Source organism: Micromys minutus (genome assembly GCF_963924665.1).
Source record: "Micromys minutus genome assembly, chromosome: 16".
NCBI classification, from domain to species: Eukaryota; Metazoa; Chordata; class Mammalia; order Rodentia; family Muridae; genus Micromys; species Micromys minutus.
The window spans coordinates 48,708,393-48,726,430 of NC_137985.1; the positions used below are offsets into that span (position 1 = coordinate 48,708,393).

Genomic DNA, 18,038 nt, shown 5'->3' on the forward strand with positions numbered 1-18,038 from the left:
CAGCAGACACAACCCCCCCTCCCTAGTCTGGTGTGGGTGGCCTTGGCCTGAGGAGTCTGAGCTCCTGGCCAGAGCCTGCCTTTCTTCAGCTGTGTGCCTCAGGTGAAGACAGCTGGCCCTTCTCTCCATGTGCAAATGGGGTCCTGTCAGGGGGAGTCACCCTGCCAGTTTCAACAAGACAAGGACAGATAGTGACTTAAAAAGTCCTTGAGGTCAAGGTTGGAAACTTGTAGGACTCACAGACTCAGGAAAGGAAAACGAGAAGCTTGGGGGAGGAGCAGGGACTTGGGGATGGGAGGAGGGTGGGGAAAGGCTTTCAAAGAGAGAATGAAAGAAATGAGTTATTCCAATATGGGGAGCTCAGAAAAACTCCACTGAATCTTTTAACAACCCTGTCAATTATTCATCCTCTAGTATGTGGGCCCTCTGGTTGGCCACAGAGCCTCTGCGAGCAGGGCAGAGGGAGCGAGGGAGGGAGGGAGCGAAGTGAGAGACAAAAGAGAGGGAGGGAGAGAGTGGGGGATAATGTCAGAAAGAAATGGAAATATACAGAGACAATGGCATGAGTGTGTGTGTGTGAGTGCGTGAGTGTACATGGATGTGTACAAGTGTGTGCACGTGTGTGTGAGTATGCACATGGATATGTACAAGTGTATGCATGTGTGTGTGTGTGTGTATTCGAGTGTGCATGGCTATGTGTGTGTGCTCATGATATATCCAAGTGTGTGTGTGTGTGAGTGTTTCTATGTGTGTATGTTCATGGATATATTCAAGTGTGTGCATATGTTGTGTGTGTGTGTGTGTGTGTGTGTGTGTGTGTGTGTGTGTGTGTAGGGAAATGGAGGGGAACAACCCCTGTTTAAGCCCCTGGGTGGAAAAGACACTGAATACCTTATCTAAAGCCTGGTCCTCCTCCTTCAGGAAGCCTTCTTGGGTCCTCTGCATTTTCCTCTCTTCCTCCTTTGGATCATGCCCCCCCACTTGTCTGTCCCTCACATATCCATGCTTGTCTGCTCCATGTGGCTGATGATCTGTGGCTGTTTGCATTTGAGGGGATCTCCAGTTCTCAGGCCTCAGTCCCCTCTCTTGCCCCCATGGCTTTACTGGGTGTAGGGCTGGGTGCTCCTTAGTCTGGGCCATCCTAGGCTTCTGACTATTTGGAGATGTCTCATGAATGCTTGTGAGCAGAACCTCTCAGCTCCCCTGCCATGGCGCTGGCATCAGTAGACATGAGCTGACTGGAACAAAGTAGCTCAGGTGTCCGTGGGCTAAAGAGGAAATGCTGGTAAAATAGTCTTGGGAGAGCTGTACCTTTCAGAAGCTCAACACTTCCAAAAACAGGTATGTTCCAGGTCTCTCGTATGGTACACAAATTCTTCCCTTTGCCTGGGATCTTCCCCTTGATCTCAGTGAGCCCACCCAGTACTGAGCTTTTGACTGCCACAAAAAATCATCCTTGAAATAATAGCCTCAGAGAAAGGTGGGCACAGATAAGAAATGGCTGGGCTTTGTAGGAGTTCCAGCTGAGGTCTGTATGCTGTGAGGGGAAGGGGACATTGCACAGAAGACCAAAGGCAACATCCTTTGTCCCAAAGAGCTTCCTTCCTAGAGAATATTCGATTTTCAGACATCCCAAGTAGGCTCTTCCCCAGGAGGAAGCCAGAGACAAAATGGATTTGAGGCTCTGGGGAACACATGGCGACACTAGACAGAGACTGAGGCGCCACAGAAGTCAGGTGATGCAGAGAGGCTCAGCCAAGGCCACAGGAGAGAGCAGAGGGGGCCGGCCATTCATTCATCCTTGGGTCACTGCACAACAACTGTGTCACAAGTCATCTGCCTCACCCACAGGCTCTGCTGCTGACACTCCCTGACACATGTCCCAAGTCACATACCTCACGACTGCGTCACTGCCGCTCAGGTGCCTCGGGGTCCTCAGGTATCTGCTGCTATAAATCTGTGCCTTTGCTCTGTCCCCAATTATGCCTCAGTGCCCTGGAGTGCTGGCTGACATCATCCTACACCAGACTCTATTGCTATGCAGACACATACCTGGGCTCCACGGCTGTATTCTGTTGCTTGTCACTGTTTCTGGGTTGCAGGAGTTCATCCATTGCTATGTAATTTTCTTTGGTTGCCATGGAACAGTGACCCATGGCTGCATAGCTGCCTGTGATTGGTGTGGAACGATGACTGTTGCTACCCAGCTACATTCTATTACTTGCAACTCTTGGCTGTGGGGAGGTGCATAGCTGTGTTCTGCCCTCATCTTTCTGGCCTTCAGCCTGTAGGTGTGTAGGATAGCAACCAGGACAGAGTGATGGCAAGCGGGGTGGTGGGGAGAGCAGGGGCGGGGCGATTGTCCTTGTACTGTGTTGGAGTGCTCAATCAGGCATGGGAAGATAAAAGCTGAAGCAAAGAGTCAGAAGAAGGGTTCGAGGTTAGAATGGGTCTGGAGTAGACTGGAATGGATAAGAGGGCTAGGTCCATTACATTTCACAGGCTATGGAAGGTGGGTTAGCTAAGCACTGGCCTCCACAGCCACCCAGAATTCTTTGGATACTACACAGCATGGGTTGATAAGTCAGGAGGTCATGGGCTGGTATCACATTACTTCTGGACCGGGTCATAGCCATCATGGTAAAAACGAAACCAGGTTCCTCATGGTGGTTATTCTTGCTCAGAATTTTTCCTAATGACTGATCTTAACTTCCCAAGCTGCAGTCTGATCTCCCTCCTTCCGTTTAATCCTAAAGTTAAAAGTCAAGACTGACTGTCTATCCATGCTACACCATTCTTCCTCATATCTAAAGTCATGGCCTCAAATATCCACCCGTCAGATCCATCCTACCCTGAAAGGCTCTTTCCTTCCAGGCTGTTTTCCCCTCCCTTCCCCAAGATTATCATCCTTAATCAATTTTATAGGTCCAACGAGCCTCCAGCCCAGCCATTTCACCCCTTTATGTCTTCCACCACAGACAAATTCATGGCATTCTGTTATGGATGTCTACCATTGCACAGGAGCCAGGCCCTCAGCTCAGGCCTTACCAAGATCTCAACCACTTCACCCATGGGGCTTGGCCCTGCTCACTCCGTGTTCATGCCATGTTCGGGATGGGAGACTTGTCCAGACATTTGGCATTGTCTGAATCTCTGCTCTCAGAGGTAGTGTGACTCAGGGGTGAGTGCTACCCTCTGGGGTTGGGTAGGGCTGAGGCTAGGTATGTGGTATGCAGGTAGTGGGATAAGGGCTCACTGTAACTCTCTGGTGGTAACCAGGAAGGACCACCTTGACCCTCTCTTTCCTTCTTGTCTGCCCTTTCCTGTAGTGGCCCCTGGCCCCTTCCTTCCTTCCTTCCTTCCTTCCTTCCTTAACTTCTTTCCTGATTTCCTTCCTTCCTACACTGGCTTTTAAAAACAAACCTTCCTTCTTTCCTATACTTCTTTAGGGCCAGGCTGTGCCGGTTGACAAGAGTTGGTTTACTCATGCCATTCCGAATCTCTCGGGCTGAGATCTGTATCTTTATTTTCAGTGCAGTTAATGGCTGGGCTGGAGGTGGTTCCTGAACTCAGCTTCTCCACTGGGTAAAAGTGGAGTGTGTGCTCCAGAAATGTTCCTGAGAACTGTTTTTTTTTTTTTTTTTTTTTTTTTTTTTGGACAGGAAGGCTCTGCTTTTGGGGAAGGTGCTCCATGTAGGGACATCTTGGACACACCCAGCCTTTCCTTTCACCTGATGCACTGCTTCAGAAAGGTGCCAAGTGTCAAGAGTGGATGAGTAGGCTGTCAGAGGCGAAGCGCAAGTCTTCACAGGAGAAGACCTGAGAATTGGATTGGTGGCTTTGCCTGGTGTCTTTCCTTGGGATCTTTGGATCAAGATTTGCCCACGGGATCTCCTACGGAGGGCTGTAGAAAGCCATGTACTGAATCATTTGTGGTCATTGACTGAGGTGGTGATGTCCCTGCTGGGGACCTCAGCTGGACTGTTGTTTGAGGGGCATGCTCTTCTGCTGTCTGTACCAAGAGGCTGAGACTCTGAAGTGACACATCCTGAGATCAGGTCCCAACATCAAAGACACAGACCCTGTGCCTGAAAATAGTGGGGTTCTTTTTGCTTGTTTTTTCTTTTTTTTACGTGCATTTCAGCTGCTCCTGTTGCAAGTTACAGAGTCTCTTGGGGTCTTTCCATGGCCTAAGGGACATACTCTGAACTGGTCATCACTGAGCAGTCATTGCGAAAATTTCTCATAAATCCCACGAGAGTCTACCCAAGAGGCAAAGAAATGTCAAAGGGAGTCACATCTTTCTACTACTACTTTGGGGGTAACTCACATGTAGAGTGTGCTAAAAGGACAGTCTGCTTGCCACCCTGGGGAGCCCAGTTTCAATGCTGGCTTTTGAGCCTCCCTTCCCATTACCCCGTCATAGCACTTTATGTCCTAGGGAGAAGCACTCACCACATCACGGGGCTGAAGCTCCTCTGCTTCCTGAGAGGAGTCTAAGGAGCTCACGGACCAGGACTCACGGATGGCACCCAGATTTTCGTCTAGGATCTTGGGGTTGAGAGTGAGCAGAGCCTTGCTGTCGTTTGGTGTCAAGAAGTTTTCTGGCCTCTTGAAAAAAAATAAAAGGAGAGACTTTGAACTGGCTCTCCCATGGCTCAAATTTCCTGGCACGGCTCAGGAGGCCCTACGTGCCTGTCTTCTGTACACTCTCCGCCACCCGCCTCTTGTTCATCATTGTCCCAGCTTCAGCGCCTTGCAGTTCCTCCAACACACCCAGTGATTTTGTGCTTCAGGACCATTGCACCTGCTTCTTTCTCTACCCAGAGATCCCTACACAACTGACCCCGTATCATCGTTTGGGTCTCTCCCATGTGCAATCCTTTAGAAGCCCTACCCTTTGACACAGAAGCTACCCCAGACTCAAAAGTAAGACCGCTATTCGAGGCATATCATTTTACAGCCTTCCCAGTAATTAGTCTATGAAAATGCAATTCAAACAGCAGGCTGACTCACTGGCTCTCTCTGCCTTTTCCCGGTAGTCACAAGACTCCACTTTCATGTAAACAAGGACATTATTATTATCCCTGGTGTCCTGTTCACTGCAGTTGCTCAATAAATGTTTACAGGTGCTCAATAAATATACCATTGATGGAGGTGGCTTTGAAGACACCCCATTCTTTTGATCCCCTTCCTGTTTCTCCTCTATTATCACTCAGTCTGATTATCCCCACAGTGTTCTTCATGCACTTTGCTGAACCTTTCTTCCTCATGACCTTCTCTCCTCCTTTTCCTATCTTGGGAAGCCCTGGGCCTCTGTTCTCTCTTGCTCAAGGGTTTTTGGGGTTCTTATAGCAACTATGTCTTACTATATTTTATGACCTATATTTTTACCACATTGTTCTGTGGTTCTAAGCTTGTTTTCTTTTTCTTTCTTTCTTTCTTTCTTTCTTTCTTTCTTTCTTTCTTTCTTTCTTTCTTTCTTTTTTCTAACAAAACTTCATGCTCCTTGAACTTAGGGACATGTTTTGGTGGTCTTTTCTTGCGGGGGGGGGGTAGTCATTTTAAAACTTGTTTGGTGCTGGTGAAATGAATGGCTCCTCAGGTAAAAGTGCTTACTGCCAATCCTGAAGACATAAGTTTGATCCCTGGGACCATGTGCTGGAAGGAGAAAGTCATCTCCTGTAGGTTGTCCTTTGACCTCTACACATGCACATGGCACATGGGGACATGTGCACAGACATACACAAGACAAAAACGTAATTTTATTTTAATTAAGGAAAACTTGTTTGAAACCCATTGTCAGTTCTACCATCTGCCCATTGCTTGACACATCACACGGTCTTAGCGGTCGCAGAGGCCTCGAAGGTGACTCAGTCTCATCCTGCACTATCTGCTGTAATTCTCACTCTGCCTTACTGCAGATGTACTTATTCACTGGTGGTGTTTGCTAGAAGCAACCAGAGCCATGGTCACAATGCCAAACAAGAAGAACATGCTCAGGGGCCTGGGTGCCCCAGCGCCTATCTCTAAACACCTGGAGTGAGAAGGGGGTGGGTGTGCCTCACAGCGTGAAAACTGACACACACCTGGACTAGATACATGGGGAAGATTCTGTGTTCAAACACTGAGGTGTTTACAGCGATTTCTTTATGTGTTATACAATTTGGGGTTCAGAAATGTAACAGGGCTCTTACATGCTTGTCCGAATTTATGTCACGTGGACACTGAAGGAATCACCTGGGATATTCTAGGCTACAGAATGCTCTTGGAATGGGAAGAAGGATGCATTGGTGACCTGAGGCTGACTTCAGGACACCATCGGCGGCATGTCCTAGACAAAGTTTCTGTATTTTTAAACCTGTGAACACTAACTCCACCTTTTGCCTCACTGCTCCTGTTTGAAGAGGGGTGGGACTCACTTAGATGCCCCAAATGACACCGTCTTCTATGCCCAGAAAGTGCCCAGTGCAGCATCCAAGTTGCACAGCGTAGGGTTTTCTGAGTGAGTATTTGGATAAGGAAAAGTACCACCTTTGTCTCCTACTCAGAGATTCTGAACACTTGAGGATGGGAAACTGATTCAGAGATTACAAGCACGAGCTGCTCTTCCAAAGGCTCTGGGTTCTAGTCCTAATTCCCAGCACCTACATGGAGGCTCACAGCCATCTGTAATTCTAATTCAGGGATGGGGTGCCCTCTTCGAACTTCTATGGACTCTAAGCACGCGTGTGGTGCACAAGAATATATGCAGGCAAAACACTCATACACACAAAGTAAAATGAATCTTAAGAGTGAAACATCAGACTGGAGAGCGGTAGTTATGAAATGCTTATCAGGAAAAATGTTAGGTGTATGCTTAGGGGGAGGAGGGTAGAAAAATAAGGAATAAGTACCGGGGACAAAGACCACCTCCCTAATGACCAGGTAGGCCAAGCTTGGGTAAGATGCTGATTCAGGACCTATAATGACATTGCTCCTCATTTCCAGGCAGAAAGCCAATCTCAGTGCCCTGGATTTCATAGACTGCCATCTAATCCAGTTAGAGGAGGAAGTAGGAGTAATGAAATCAAAAGAGGTCTCCAGAGGTGCCCCAGTCATTACACAGAGCAAGAACAATTGCTGGGGAAGTCACCTCCCCCAGAGCCTGTCTCCCTGTTGTCCATACTGGTCCATCTCAGGACGGCTAGGCCAACTCAGTGATGTGGAATTCATGTTTTCGGGTCAGAGCTACACGCCCAGCAGATAATTTTAGACAGATTCTGATACTATGCATAAATTCCTCTAATTTCAAAAAAAAAGAGATAAATTAAAAAAGTGGGACTTTCAGTCCAGAATGGTGAGTTTACCCCGCTAGTCTCTGCTAGGTAAGGGGGTATAGGGCAGAGGAGGGAGAAGGCTGATGGAGCGCTGAGAGCACAAAGCTGTGTGGATGAACTGTGTATTCAGGCCTTGTCTGTCTGCTCACCCTGCAAGCTTGTTTATTTGCTTTTCTGTTTGGCAGGCCTGCTGGGGAAGTGTGGGGCTGACAAGTGGCCCCTCAGTCTGTAGCTCCGTGGTGGCACCAGATCCTGCTTCATTAGGGCTGTAATTGGGGACTGGCTTTGAAAGCTCAAAGAGATGCACGGCCATGCACTAGCTCAGACTCAGTACCCAACCCCGCCCCTGTGCTGTGCCAACTGCTGAACACCACATGAGAAACTCGGTGGGAGATGTCCAGCAGGCACTCTTAGCAGCAGAGTGGGGTCTGTGGAGACAGGCTGGACCAATGGCAATCCAAGCTGGCAGCATCTTAGGTCACCTGTCTCCCCTCCCTACTCTGGACACCTCTGTTGCCCTCCTCCCCACTCCATCCCCTAGATCCCTGGACATGCAAAATGCAACAGCTCCTGCTTGCACCAGCAATTACAAAGCAACCCGGCTGCAGCTGCTGTCCGCGGTGCTGAAAGCGCCCGCTTTCCGGCCAGCCCATCTCTCTCCCCGCCTTGAGCTTTCTTGGTGGGGAACACAGGCTCTTAATTCAATTAGCTGGCCCTGAACCCTCCCCAGGGAGCCTGGAGCGGAAACTGACAAATTCTGTTTAACAAAGACATTTGTCCCCCACCCGGCCAGGCTTAGGGCTCTGCTCTCCTGTATCCCGCTCATTAGGTATCTAACAAAGTGCGTCCTAAGAAATCTGCTTCCCATCGCTAGTAATTCAGGAGGCCTGATACAATTTTCTCCCTGATAAGGGTGGCTCGCCCGCTGGCAAGCACCATAATGAGTCCTGTGCAGTAGCTCCCTGATCAGCCACTGCTTTGTCATTTTCTGTGGCTGCAGTTGTAGGTTCTTATCTCTTCAGCTGTAGGCCGGGCTCAGACAGCAGGCCTCTTCAAGAGGGCTTGCCTCCCCGTGCATATAACCAGCCTCATTTGTGGCATCCTGAGAATCTTTGCAGCTTGTGGCAGGTTTGAGCATCTGAGTGGCTCTTCCAGAATCTGGGTCCCACATACAAGTCCAGGGTCACTGCTCACTAGAGAGAGTATCCATATGCAACCCCTCCCCCCACCGGCTCTAGGCACTTAAACCTCCATGTCATTCATTGTTCATGCTACTCCTGGAGACACCCCACCCCCACTTCCCCAATTTCCAAGCCACTATCTGAAGAGTAACTCAAACCACGCCTCTGGACGACACTTCTCCTGCCCTTTGTATTCTCAAATGGATGCTTAAGATCACAGGTGAGTTGCTGTTGGAGTGCTTTATTGCTAGGTACAGGTCAGGGCCCACATAAGTAGCTAAGGAAGTCATGTATGTGTGATCTTGGCTGGGTTAGGGGTCCATCTGGCTTGGCTGGAGGACTAGGTTAGAGTAATCTGACCTTGATTTGGGAGACTCCCTAAGACTCACTTTCTTAAAATTTTTTTTTTCTAGAAGCTTCCACTCTGTTTCTTCCTTTCTTCTCATGTTTTCAAATGGAATTATGCATTCAGCTTGTAAGTAAAGCTGCACAGAGGAGGCTCCCAATCTCCAGGTTCCTCAGCCTGCCTGGCATCTTGACTTAGGACACTATTCCTTGAAGATCATTGCAGGCTCACATTCTCAAAGCAACGATGGCCCCGAGGCTGGTGATAAATTAGAGATGAGGCCGCATCAGGCCTCCTGAATTACCTGTGCCCGGAAGCAGCCTTGCTCTTGGTCTAAGACCCAGAAGCAGGTGTTTAAGTATCAACTTTTCCCACAGCCCCAACTCTAGTTCAGGATATATGGGGGAAATTTAGCAAATTTGACCGCTGGAGAGATTGATAATCACCCTTCTCAGTTTTTCATTCTCAGGAAACTTCCTGTGAGGGCCGAGAACAGAGCGGCTCAGGAGGTAAGGGTGCTTGCCACCAAGTCTGGCAACCGTAGTTTGATCCTTAGGATCCACACAATGGATAGAGAGAAAGGGAAGAGATCACTCCTGCAAGTTGTCCTCCAACCTCCACATGGGACACACATACACACACACACACACACACACACACACACACCACACACGTAAGGCGGAAATTGCTGTGAAAATAAATTCAGCGCTGGTGATGTTTATCTTCAGCACTTGACAAGGCCTTTTGATGTCTGCAGGAGCAGAGAGCTGGTGGAGCAGCTGTCACCAGGGGCAGGTGCTGAGTGATAGATGACTGGGGTTCTGGTATTCCCCTATCCCAAGGCCCCGCCCCCTCCCCTGGACTCAGTATGCTTGTCAGCAGCTCTGGCAAATATGCCAATAACTCTCTTCCTGTTTGCAGGACCCGGCTCTGGGTTCCAGAACAGGCCCCAACCCCCTCCTCAGCACCAGCTGCTTTCCTGGGTTTATAAGATCGTAACTCCCTCTACAGAGGAGGAGAGGGTAGCTCAGAGAAGATCCAGGACCCAAACCCAGGACTGAAGATGAACACTGTGTGAACCACAGATCGAGCATTTTGACTATAGTCATGGGTGACCTGGATCCTGAGGTGACAGGTAGGTAGAACTTTCAGTGTGTTATAAAATCAACATCCGAAGTGGTCTTAAGCCTAGAAAATGGGCTGAGATGAAGATGAAATACCAAAAGCCTGCTTTTTTTTTTTTTTTCAGCATGTCTAAGTATGAAAGAGCAGAAATACCACGTGAGGATGGGCTGTCCTCCTCAGGTGCCACAGACTGAATTTTAGACCTCAGTGGCTCTCACTGTCTTGAAAGAATTCATACAAGCAGACGCTGGCTGCATGGAAGGGGAATATGTTTTTTAAAAAGGAGCAATGGTCTTGTGCTACGCAGAAGTGCCAACGGTATTTCTCTGAACTGGAGACATTTTAAGAGAAGACAGGTCAAGAGAAGGTAAACAGGAGTGTGAAATCAAAAGAGAAGTCTGTTGAAAGTCTACCAAGGGGAGGACTGGTGAACGGGGAGGGTGAATGAAATGTTGTGGAGATGCACACTTGGAATCACAGCCCACAGAAAGCTGAGGCCATTAGATCATAAGTTTGAGGCCAGCCTGAGCTGTATACAGGGAGACACTGTTTCAACAAAGGAAAGCAGGAGATGCCACTGGGAGAGGACACACAGAGGGGAGGAAGAGGTTTACAGGAATCTTTAGATGGTAGATAGGGCTTCCTGGAAGTCAGGGAACTCCTGTCATGAGAAGCAAGCTAAAGAATCTATAGGATTCTCTCTCTCTCTCTCTCTCTCTCTCTCTTTCTCTCTCTCTCTTTCTCTGTGTGTGTGTGTACATGCGTGCTCGAGTGTTTGTGTCCGTGTGCGCGTCTGTGTGCCTGCTTTCTGAGGTAGGCTGTATGGGAAAAGTGACTTGGGAAACAAGAGACTGTGGTGTCCATATTGTTTTCGAAGCATGTGGCACCATCAAAGGCAACCCAGGAGTGGTAGAAAGCATGTGGGAACCTTGGAAGACAGGGTGATGGGTTCTGCTCCACATCTTGTGCCTGTGACCCAAGGGCCAGAGTGTTCCTGGGGGAAATGCAGGCTTTCTTTTTATCCTGTCCCTTGCTTCTGCCTTGGATTGGAAAACCCTCCAGACTGAACCTGAGCTGCTGAGGGAACGATGCTGTGAGGAGAAGGGATGGTCAGAGCTTTCTGTCTCCTGCCACCTGACCTGAAAGACTAAGAACATGCAGGACTTTAGGGAAGGCTTCCAGGGGGTCGCTTAAATGCCGGCAGGGGAAGGGTCTCTTTCCTGGGCCCATCCTCTTAGGATTGTGTTCTCAGAGCTGAACTCTGAGGGTGGGAGTAGAGGCTTCCAAAGGACTGACTGAGGCGAGAACTCTGTGGCCCTGGATACTGGCTGTCTCGGCAGACATGTCTGGCAGAGAAACAAGGGTAATTTTGGTTCAAGATTTCTCTAAGGACAAATCCAAAGCAAGCACACAAGGCTTTCAAAAGATTCCTTCAAAGCCTGTCTGATTATAGTGTCCTCTGCTTTCTTGCTCCAGCTCCCTGGCTGACTTTCACTCTGGTCATGAAGGTGCCAAGGAGGTCCTTTTTTATGGCCTCAAGGGTTATTCTACTTCCAGGGAAAGGAAGGAAGATTTGAGGGCCAACTTGACTATGTCTTCCACCTGTCTCTCAAATGCAACTCCTTATACCAGACTCTAGCATCTAGTGGGCTCCAAGTCTTCCTCATGTTCTTTTGATGTTGCAGGCTGAGGAGGGGTGACTACACGCCTGAGAAGCCTGACCTCTGTGTGCCCAACCTCCTTCAATACTAGTCACCCACTAAACCTTGAATCCCAACCCTAAGAGGGGGAAATGGTGCTGTGACACAGGTGCTTGTGTGGTCCTGCCCTGCCTCATTTACAGGGCACATTTCATGGCAGAGGCAAGAACAAGCCTAATGAACACCTAGTATGCTCACAGCAGGGTCATCTGAGGGAGAGCCGCTCACCTTGGGCTGCACTTCAAAGAGGCTGCCCAAGCTGGAGCTGGAGGGACCCTAGATGTGATGGGGTTATTAAAAGAAGGCACTCTGCCTTGTTTTGGAGAAGCAAAATCTCCGGGGGTGGGGTGGGGGGATAACACATCCTCCTCTTCAAAGGGAAAACACTTGAGATCAGTAGGGAGAAGCAGGACACCAAAGGTCGGTTCCTGTGTGTCTGTGGAGTGGCCGTGGGCTCATCATGAATTCTTAGTGCCCTTGGGTCCTCCAAAGTCTCCCTTAACTAGTTTGGTGGAGGAGGAGAGGACCATGTGTGTGTGTGTGTGTGTGTGTGTGTGTGTGTGTGTTCTAGTTTATGCATTTGCTCAGGCTCTCTCCTGTACCCACAGCTCCAGCTGTAGACAGATCACCAGGGGCAGCAAACGCCTACAGGGAAGTAATACATCAAGGTGACTACACCCCCTACACCTCCGCCACTAACAACCCCCAACCTCTGAAGTACAGTCTCCCAAACCAGAGGTAATGCTTGCCATTCACTAAGCAAGCAGGTTGTGTTAGCTGATCAATCTGTCAGCATGCCTGCTGGTTGAAGGCACCACCCATGAAGGCTTGCCAGGGTATGCTGCTGCCAGAGAAAGCAAAGCCAGGAGCATGGGGCAAGGGCAGATCTGGGGGGGCAGGTCTATCTCTCAGAGTCAGCTGCTGTGTCATGGGGAGCCGTTGAGGGGGGGTGAGCCTTCTGTCAGGACAAAGCAAAGAGAGAGGATAGGGTGGCTGTGGATGTTCCTGTCCAGGTGGATTTGTTGAGAGAGACCCATATATATATATATATATATATATATATATATATATTTTTTTTTTTTTTGATAGCCCACCATTCTGACTGGGTGGTACAGAAATGGTTATTACGTCAGACTACATGCATTTACCAGCTAAGGACCTGGAACAGCCCATCAGAATCTTCTACCCTCAGGCTGGAAGCGCTTCCTCTCTATGCCCCTCTTGGCCACATGTGAGGAGTTACCCAAGGATGGACTTGGGCAGTGTGTAGGCCAGCTATCCCAAGACACCTATTACCTCAAGCTCCTCTAAGGCAACTGGAGTGGTCACATGACTCTGGTACTTTGTTCCTGGTGGTGACTCCTGGAGCTTGTAGACTGTCCTGGGAGAAATTAATGGGAGGTTCTTGTTCTGATTCTGCCATCACTGTCCCACAGGCTGGGCACGGAGAAGCACAGCATGGACCACAAAGCTGCAGCCTCCGCTTAAGGGGAACATCGTGGTGGAAGGATGCAGACCTCTCACAGCAGCTAAGCTCCAACTTCAGTCAGGGATTTTTTTTCCTCGGGGATGCCAAACGGCCTTTCCATTGTTTAATATACTACCCCTCAACTCCAGCACAGCCAAAGCATATCTGAGGGTGTGTGAGAAGAGTAATGATGCTTTTAAGGTGATGGGGATGCAGGGAAAGAACTCTTAGATTTACCTGAAGTACCACCTGACTCCATCACCATTCTCAACATTCGTCTTTTAACCCTTAGTGGGAAGATAGCAAAAGAGCCTGTGTCTACACTAGGTGAGGGTCTCATCCAAAATTAATTGAATTAATGTACCTTGAGGTGTATGGGCTTTATAGTCACAGGGCATGCCCACACTTCAACCCACAAGGTCATGTGGTGAAATGTTTGACCTGGCCTGTGTCTGGCATGTAGGAGATCCTCCTTAGATCTGTATAACCAGACAGGACGAAGAGGTGGCCGTTGACACTGCAAAGATCTGATGATTATTAGTCCGTTTGCAGCAGCATTAGCAGTCACATCCCTGAATTGTTCATCAACATTGTAGAATCAAAGTGAGTCACTTGTTGGTCACTTCTCAGATAGAGTCACCAAAGAAACAGCTGAGCTACAGAGAGATCCTGTGTGCACTAACACAAGTGTGAAAATGTCTGTCATTTCACATTTGGATGCATGTGTGCATATGCATTCAGTGCATGCAAAATGGAAGAGATGTGTGAACGTGCATATCTGTGCTGTGTAAACACTCACGTGTGGCTGCATGAACGTGTAGACGTGTAGAACCTCTGTTCTATATTTCTTAGCTGCTGCTCTGAATTTCTGCTAGTACTTCTTTTTTTTTTTTTTTTTTTTTTTTTCTGGTACACACCTTATCTTGGTCTCTTTTCTTTTCCTTTCTTCTTAGAAATCCATTACTAAAAGGTTTTTTTTTTTCCCCACCCCACCTCAGGGGAAGAGACTACGGAAGGGGGGAGAAAAATCACAAGGCCCAGATCAAAACACTCAGCAGCTAAATGAATTCGGCAGCGTTTTCCCGCATGACTTGGAGGGATAATTTAGTGAGGCCGCCAGCTGGAAGGAAAGGGATTAATTCTGCACTTAGCACAGCTCCAGTGAATAATTCATCACTGGAGACCTTTGTGCCCAGCCTTTGGGCAACAGGGGACATGTCCTACCCACCTGCCTGTTGCCTGTCTGGCTCCACCAGACTCCTGGCCAGGGACACATAGCTCTCTCTCCTGTGGTTGCAGGGTGCATGTGTCCTGGGACAAGGCAGAAGGCAGAGGGGATGGCAAGAGACTGGCAGTGGCTGTTGACAGACCCTAGACCTCGAGAAGGCCCTGCAAGGCTGGGATACTTTGGGAAAGATGTCAAATTTCCTAGCTTCTCCTTTCTTATGATTTAAAATACATTTTTAATCAAAAAATTTAGTTATTATGCATGTATAGTGTGTGTGTGTGTGTGTGTGTGTGTGTGTGTGTGTGTGAGTGTGTGTGTGTGTGTGTTTTGCACATAAAGGTCAAAGCACAGCTTTGTGGAATCAGTTCTCCTCCTCCTCCCATCTTTACATGAGCTCTAGGGATCCACCTCAGGTTGGCAGGCTTGAGTCAGCTCTGTGGCCCTGGGTCTTTGCTTTCCATGACTCCTCTCTCTAGGTTTTCTTGTTCTTGCTTTTGATTTAGTGGTGAGTGTGTGTGTGGGCCCCACGAGCAGGGATTGAGGGATCTAGAGAGGGTAGTAGTGAACACCTCTGTGAGGAGGGGCTTGGAGGGGCCGGGGAGTTCACTTTGTCATCTCAGAAATTTCTTCAGGCCCAACAGTGTGGAATTCTCATGTTCTTCATGGGGAAGGATCTAAAGCCCTGAGCTACTCCACAGTTGTTTGGCTTGAGAAGCCAGAAAGACTACATTAGCCTGTAATCAGCTCTTGAACATTTCCTAAGTTCAGGGTCAAATTGTCTACTCTCCAGGACCAGAGAGGGAGTGGAGAAGTAGGAAGCTGTCAGGTACACCAGAGCCATGACCAATATCATGGAGTTGGCTTAAGTAGAACTGGCTGTAGAAGTAATGACCACTCACCAGGCATGGCTGGCCCTGATAATGTTTTCACTTGGACTAAGGGCCCTAAAATGGGTCAAGTCCCCGTACCTAAATCTTTAGAATTGCCAGATAGGAAGCCATCACTTTCCTGGTTCTGTTGGGTTCTGTGACATAGTAGACCTTGATCCAGACAGGATCCAGACAGGCTGGATCCAGTTCTTTTAAAAGCACAGAGTCTTCTCTGCCTTCTGACAGAAGAGAAAGTCAGAATTTCCAAGTGTACTGGGGACTTGCTGTGCCTTCTGGCATCACAGTACGGAGACCATGGTAAGAAGGCATGTGGGCGGCCTCCGGGAGCTGAGAGCACCTTGGCTAGCAGCCAGCAAGAAATGTGGGCCACCAGTCCTGCGCTACAAGGGACTGGCTCCTGCCTGTACCCCCAGAGGAACTTGGGATTACATTGGTCTTCATAGTCTAGAATGTAGCCTGTTCACTGACATCTTGATTACAGCCACAGTAAGCAACATGTACACCAGAGGTGGAGGCTAAGAAAGGAGTCTCGTTGAGTACATGATCCAACAGGAAGAAACTGGTCTACCCTGGCATCCCCATGGAATTTTGACCCATAGTTAAGCAGGTATGGGTTAGGTTAGGTTGGGGAAGAGAGAGACCTGGGTCTTTGTGGCTCTCTGTTCTTTCTTCTTTCTGATCTTAGCATTCTGTCTGACTTCCTGGGTCCTCAAATTCCCCCAGAACTTTCAACTGAACCAACTGACTCTTCCTTCTCCTTGGCCCCAGGCCTGGAGGGCCAGCACCTGTGAAGGACAATGTCACCCACTTAGGGGGTTATGGGAGCTGACACATGTCTGACCTTGCCAGGCCACCACCCTTACCTCAGAGGAAAGCAGCTGGAAGCAGAGATTCACGGAGGGGGCTTCTCCATTGATGGTTTTTAGGTTGGTGTCCTGGGGAGGAGAAGTGGCAATAAGTCCACACGGCCAGGCCAGCTGCAAGCAGGCCTCTGCTCCACCTCTTCTGGTTTCTCCAGGACGAGGGAGGGTGCCAACAAGTGTGGGTGGGATGCCAGAGCTGGCCTTCTGCCTGTTCCTGTCCAGCTTCTATGGTGCTTTCTCACTGCATTCACACCTGACTGGCACTTCCACATTCATCTTCTGGCAGAGCAGAAGTCCCTGCTTGCTGTTATGTCAGAAGTATTTAGGGAAATGGTGGCTCAGAAATAGACAAGGATGCTGGTGGCGTATGCCTGTAATCCCAGCACTTGGTAAGTGAAGGCAGGAGGACCGGGAGCTCAAAGTTATCACTGACTACGTAGCAAGTCTGAGGCCAGCCTCGGATAACCCGAGAACCTGTCTCAAAAAGGATAAAGAAAAATAAATTTAAAAGATGATAAAAATAATGATACAGGTTGTCCCCATATTTTTCCAGCGGGGATTGAACCTTTGGCCTCTTGCAAGGTTGTACACTAGGCAGGTCTCTTCCACTAACACTACACCCCAAGCCTTGGTTTTATTTTATTTTTACTTATTGAGTTATTATTTACTTCTTTAAGTTCCCCCAGGCTAGTTTAAAACTCATTCTGTAGCCCAGATAAGCCTCAAAGTTTCCATTTAAAAATTTCACTTCAGAATTTACAGGCCTGTGCCATCAGGTCTGACATTATTGAGAATTTATTCTAAGTGTTTTATGTATTTCCTAAATTCCATAGCAACTGTGTGAGCAAGCACTCTTCTCTCTGTGTGTGTGTATGTGTGCATGCGTGTGTGAATGTGTGTTTGTTTTATAGATAAGAAAACTGAGACACAATACTAAGTATTTTTCCCACAGCAGGGAATATAATCACTTGAAAGCAGGCAAGTGGTGAAGCCAGAATTTGAGCTCAGTCAGTCTGTCTCCAGACCCTGAGTAAAACCCTCTGCTTCCTGTGTCTTGAATATATAGAGATGAGAAATGGGGTCTTGGGAGGTTGTCATCTGTTCCAGGTCCTATAGGAAGATGGGGTACGGAAAGCCTTGGACCCAGGTCAGGGAAAGCCTCAGCTTTTGCTGTTATTCTCTGGGGCCCCAGGTTTGCTTTTCCAGGGGTTCAGCCTGATTTGTCACCCCACCTCCACAGCTAAGACTAGTCTTTAGTGTTCCTCACACTTGCAGACTTCCTTGGTGGGTGCCCTGATGAAGATGTTAAGAAGCTACATTTGCTTGGAAGCTGATGGCCCACGCCTTTGATCCTAGCACTGAGTTCAGGGCCAGCCTGGTCTACAGAGCAAGTTCCAGGACAGCCAAGGCTACACAGAAAAACCCTATCTAGACAGCACCTCCCCTTAGAAGCCATATTCCCTTCTATAGGTGTGGCCATGGAGTAAGGGTGGGATGGGTCATGTGGGGGACCAGCTAACAGTAGGGACTTACAATGATGGGGAGCTGTTCCACTTGCAGCCCTTTCAAGCTTTTTCCTGTCAACATCTTGTGGTATAGACGAGACTTCAGTGGTAACACAGAGACACCTAGGGGCTGGTTGAGGGTCCATGGTTCGCTGCTTTTCACTGTGTAAGGAAGGGCCAAATGAGGTCCTGTCAATGACTACCTGTTCTTCTGCCCCAGGTTCTTCGATGGGTTTTAATTAGGTATTCCTTGGTTGTAAACATGTAGCTCTTTGGGCTCCAAAGGACTCTACTTCTCCCTCCCTCCTCTCTCTCTCTCTCTCTCTCTCTCTCTCTCTCTCTCTCTCTCTCTCTCTCTCTCTCTCGTGTCTTTGTTTCTTCAGTGATTTATCAGATCAGTGTGAACATTAAGC

The 18,038-nt window shown here is 48.6% G+C and overlaps 1 protein-coding gene across 1 annotated transcript in view; it reads right to left on the reverse strand.

Moving 5' to 3' along the window:
- CCDC33 (coiled-coil domain containing 33) overlaps positions 1-18,038 on the reverse strand; it is a gene marked incomplete at both ends in the record, with an annotated part of 94,653 nt that overhangs the window by 25,161 nt on the left and 51,454 nt on the right. The window contains 2 exon segments of the mRNA XM_080930603.1: positions 4,456-4,611; positions 17,654-17,787. Coding sequence (XP_080786729.1) covers positions 4,456-4,611; positions 17,654-17,787 — 290 coding nt within the window.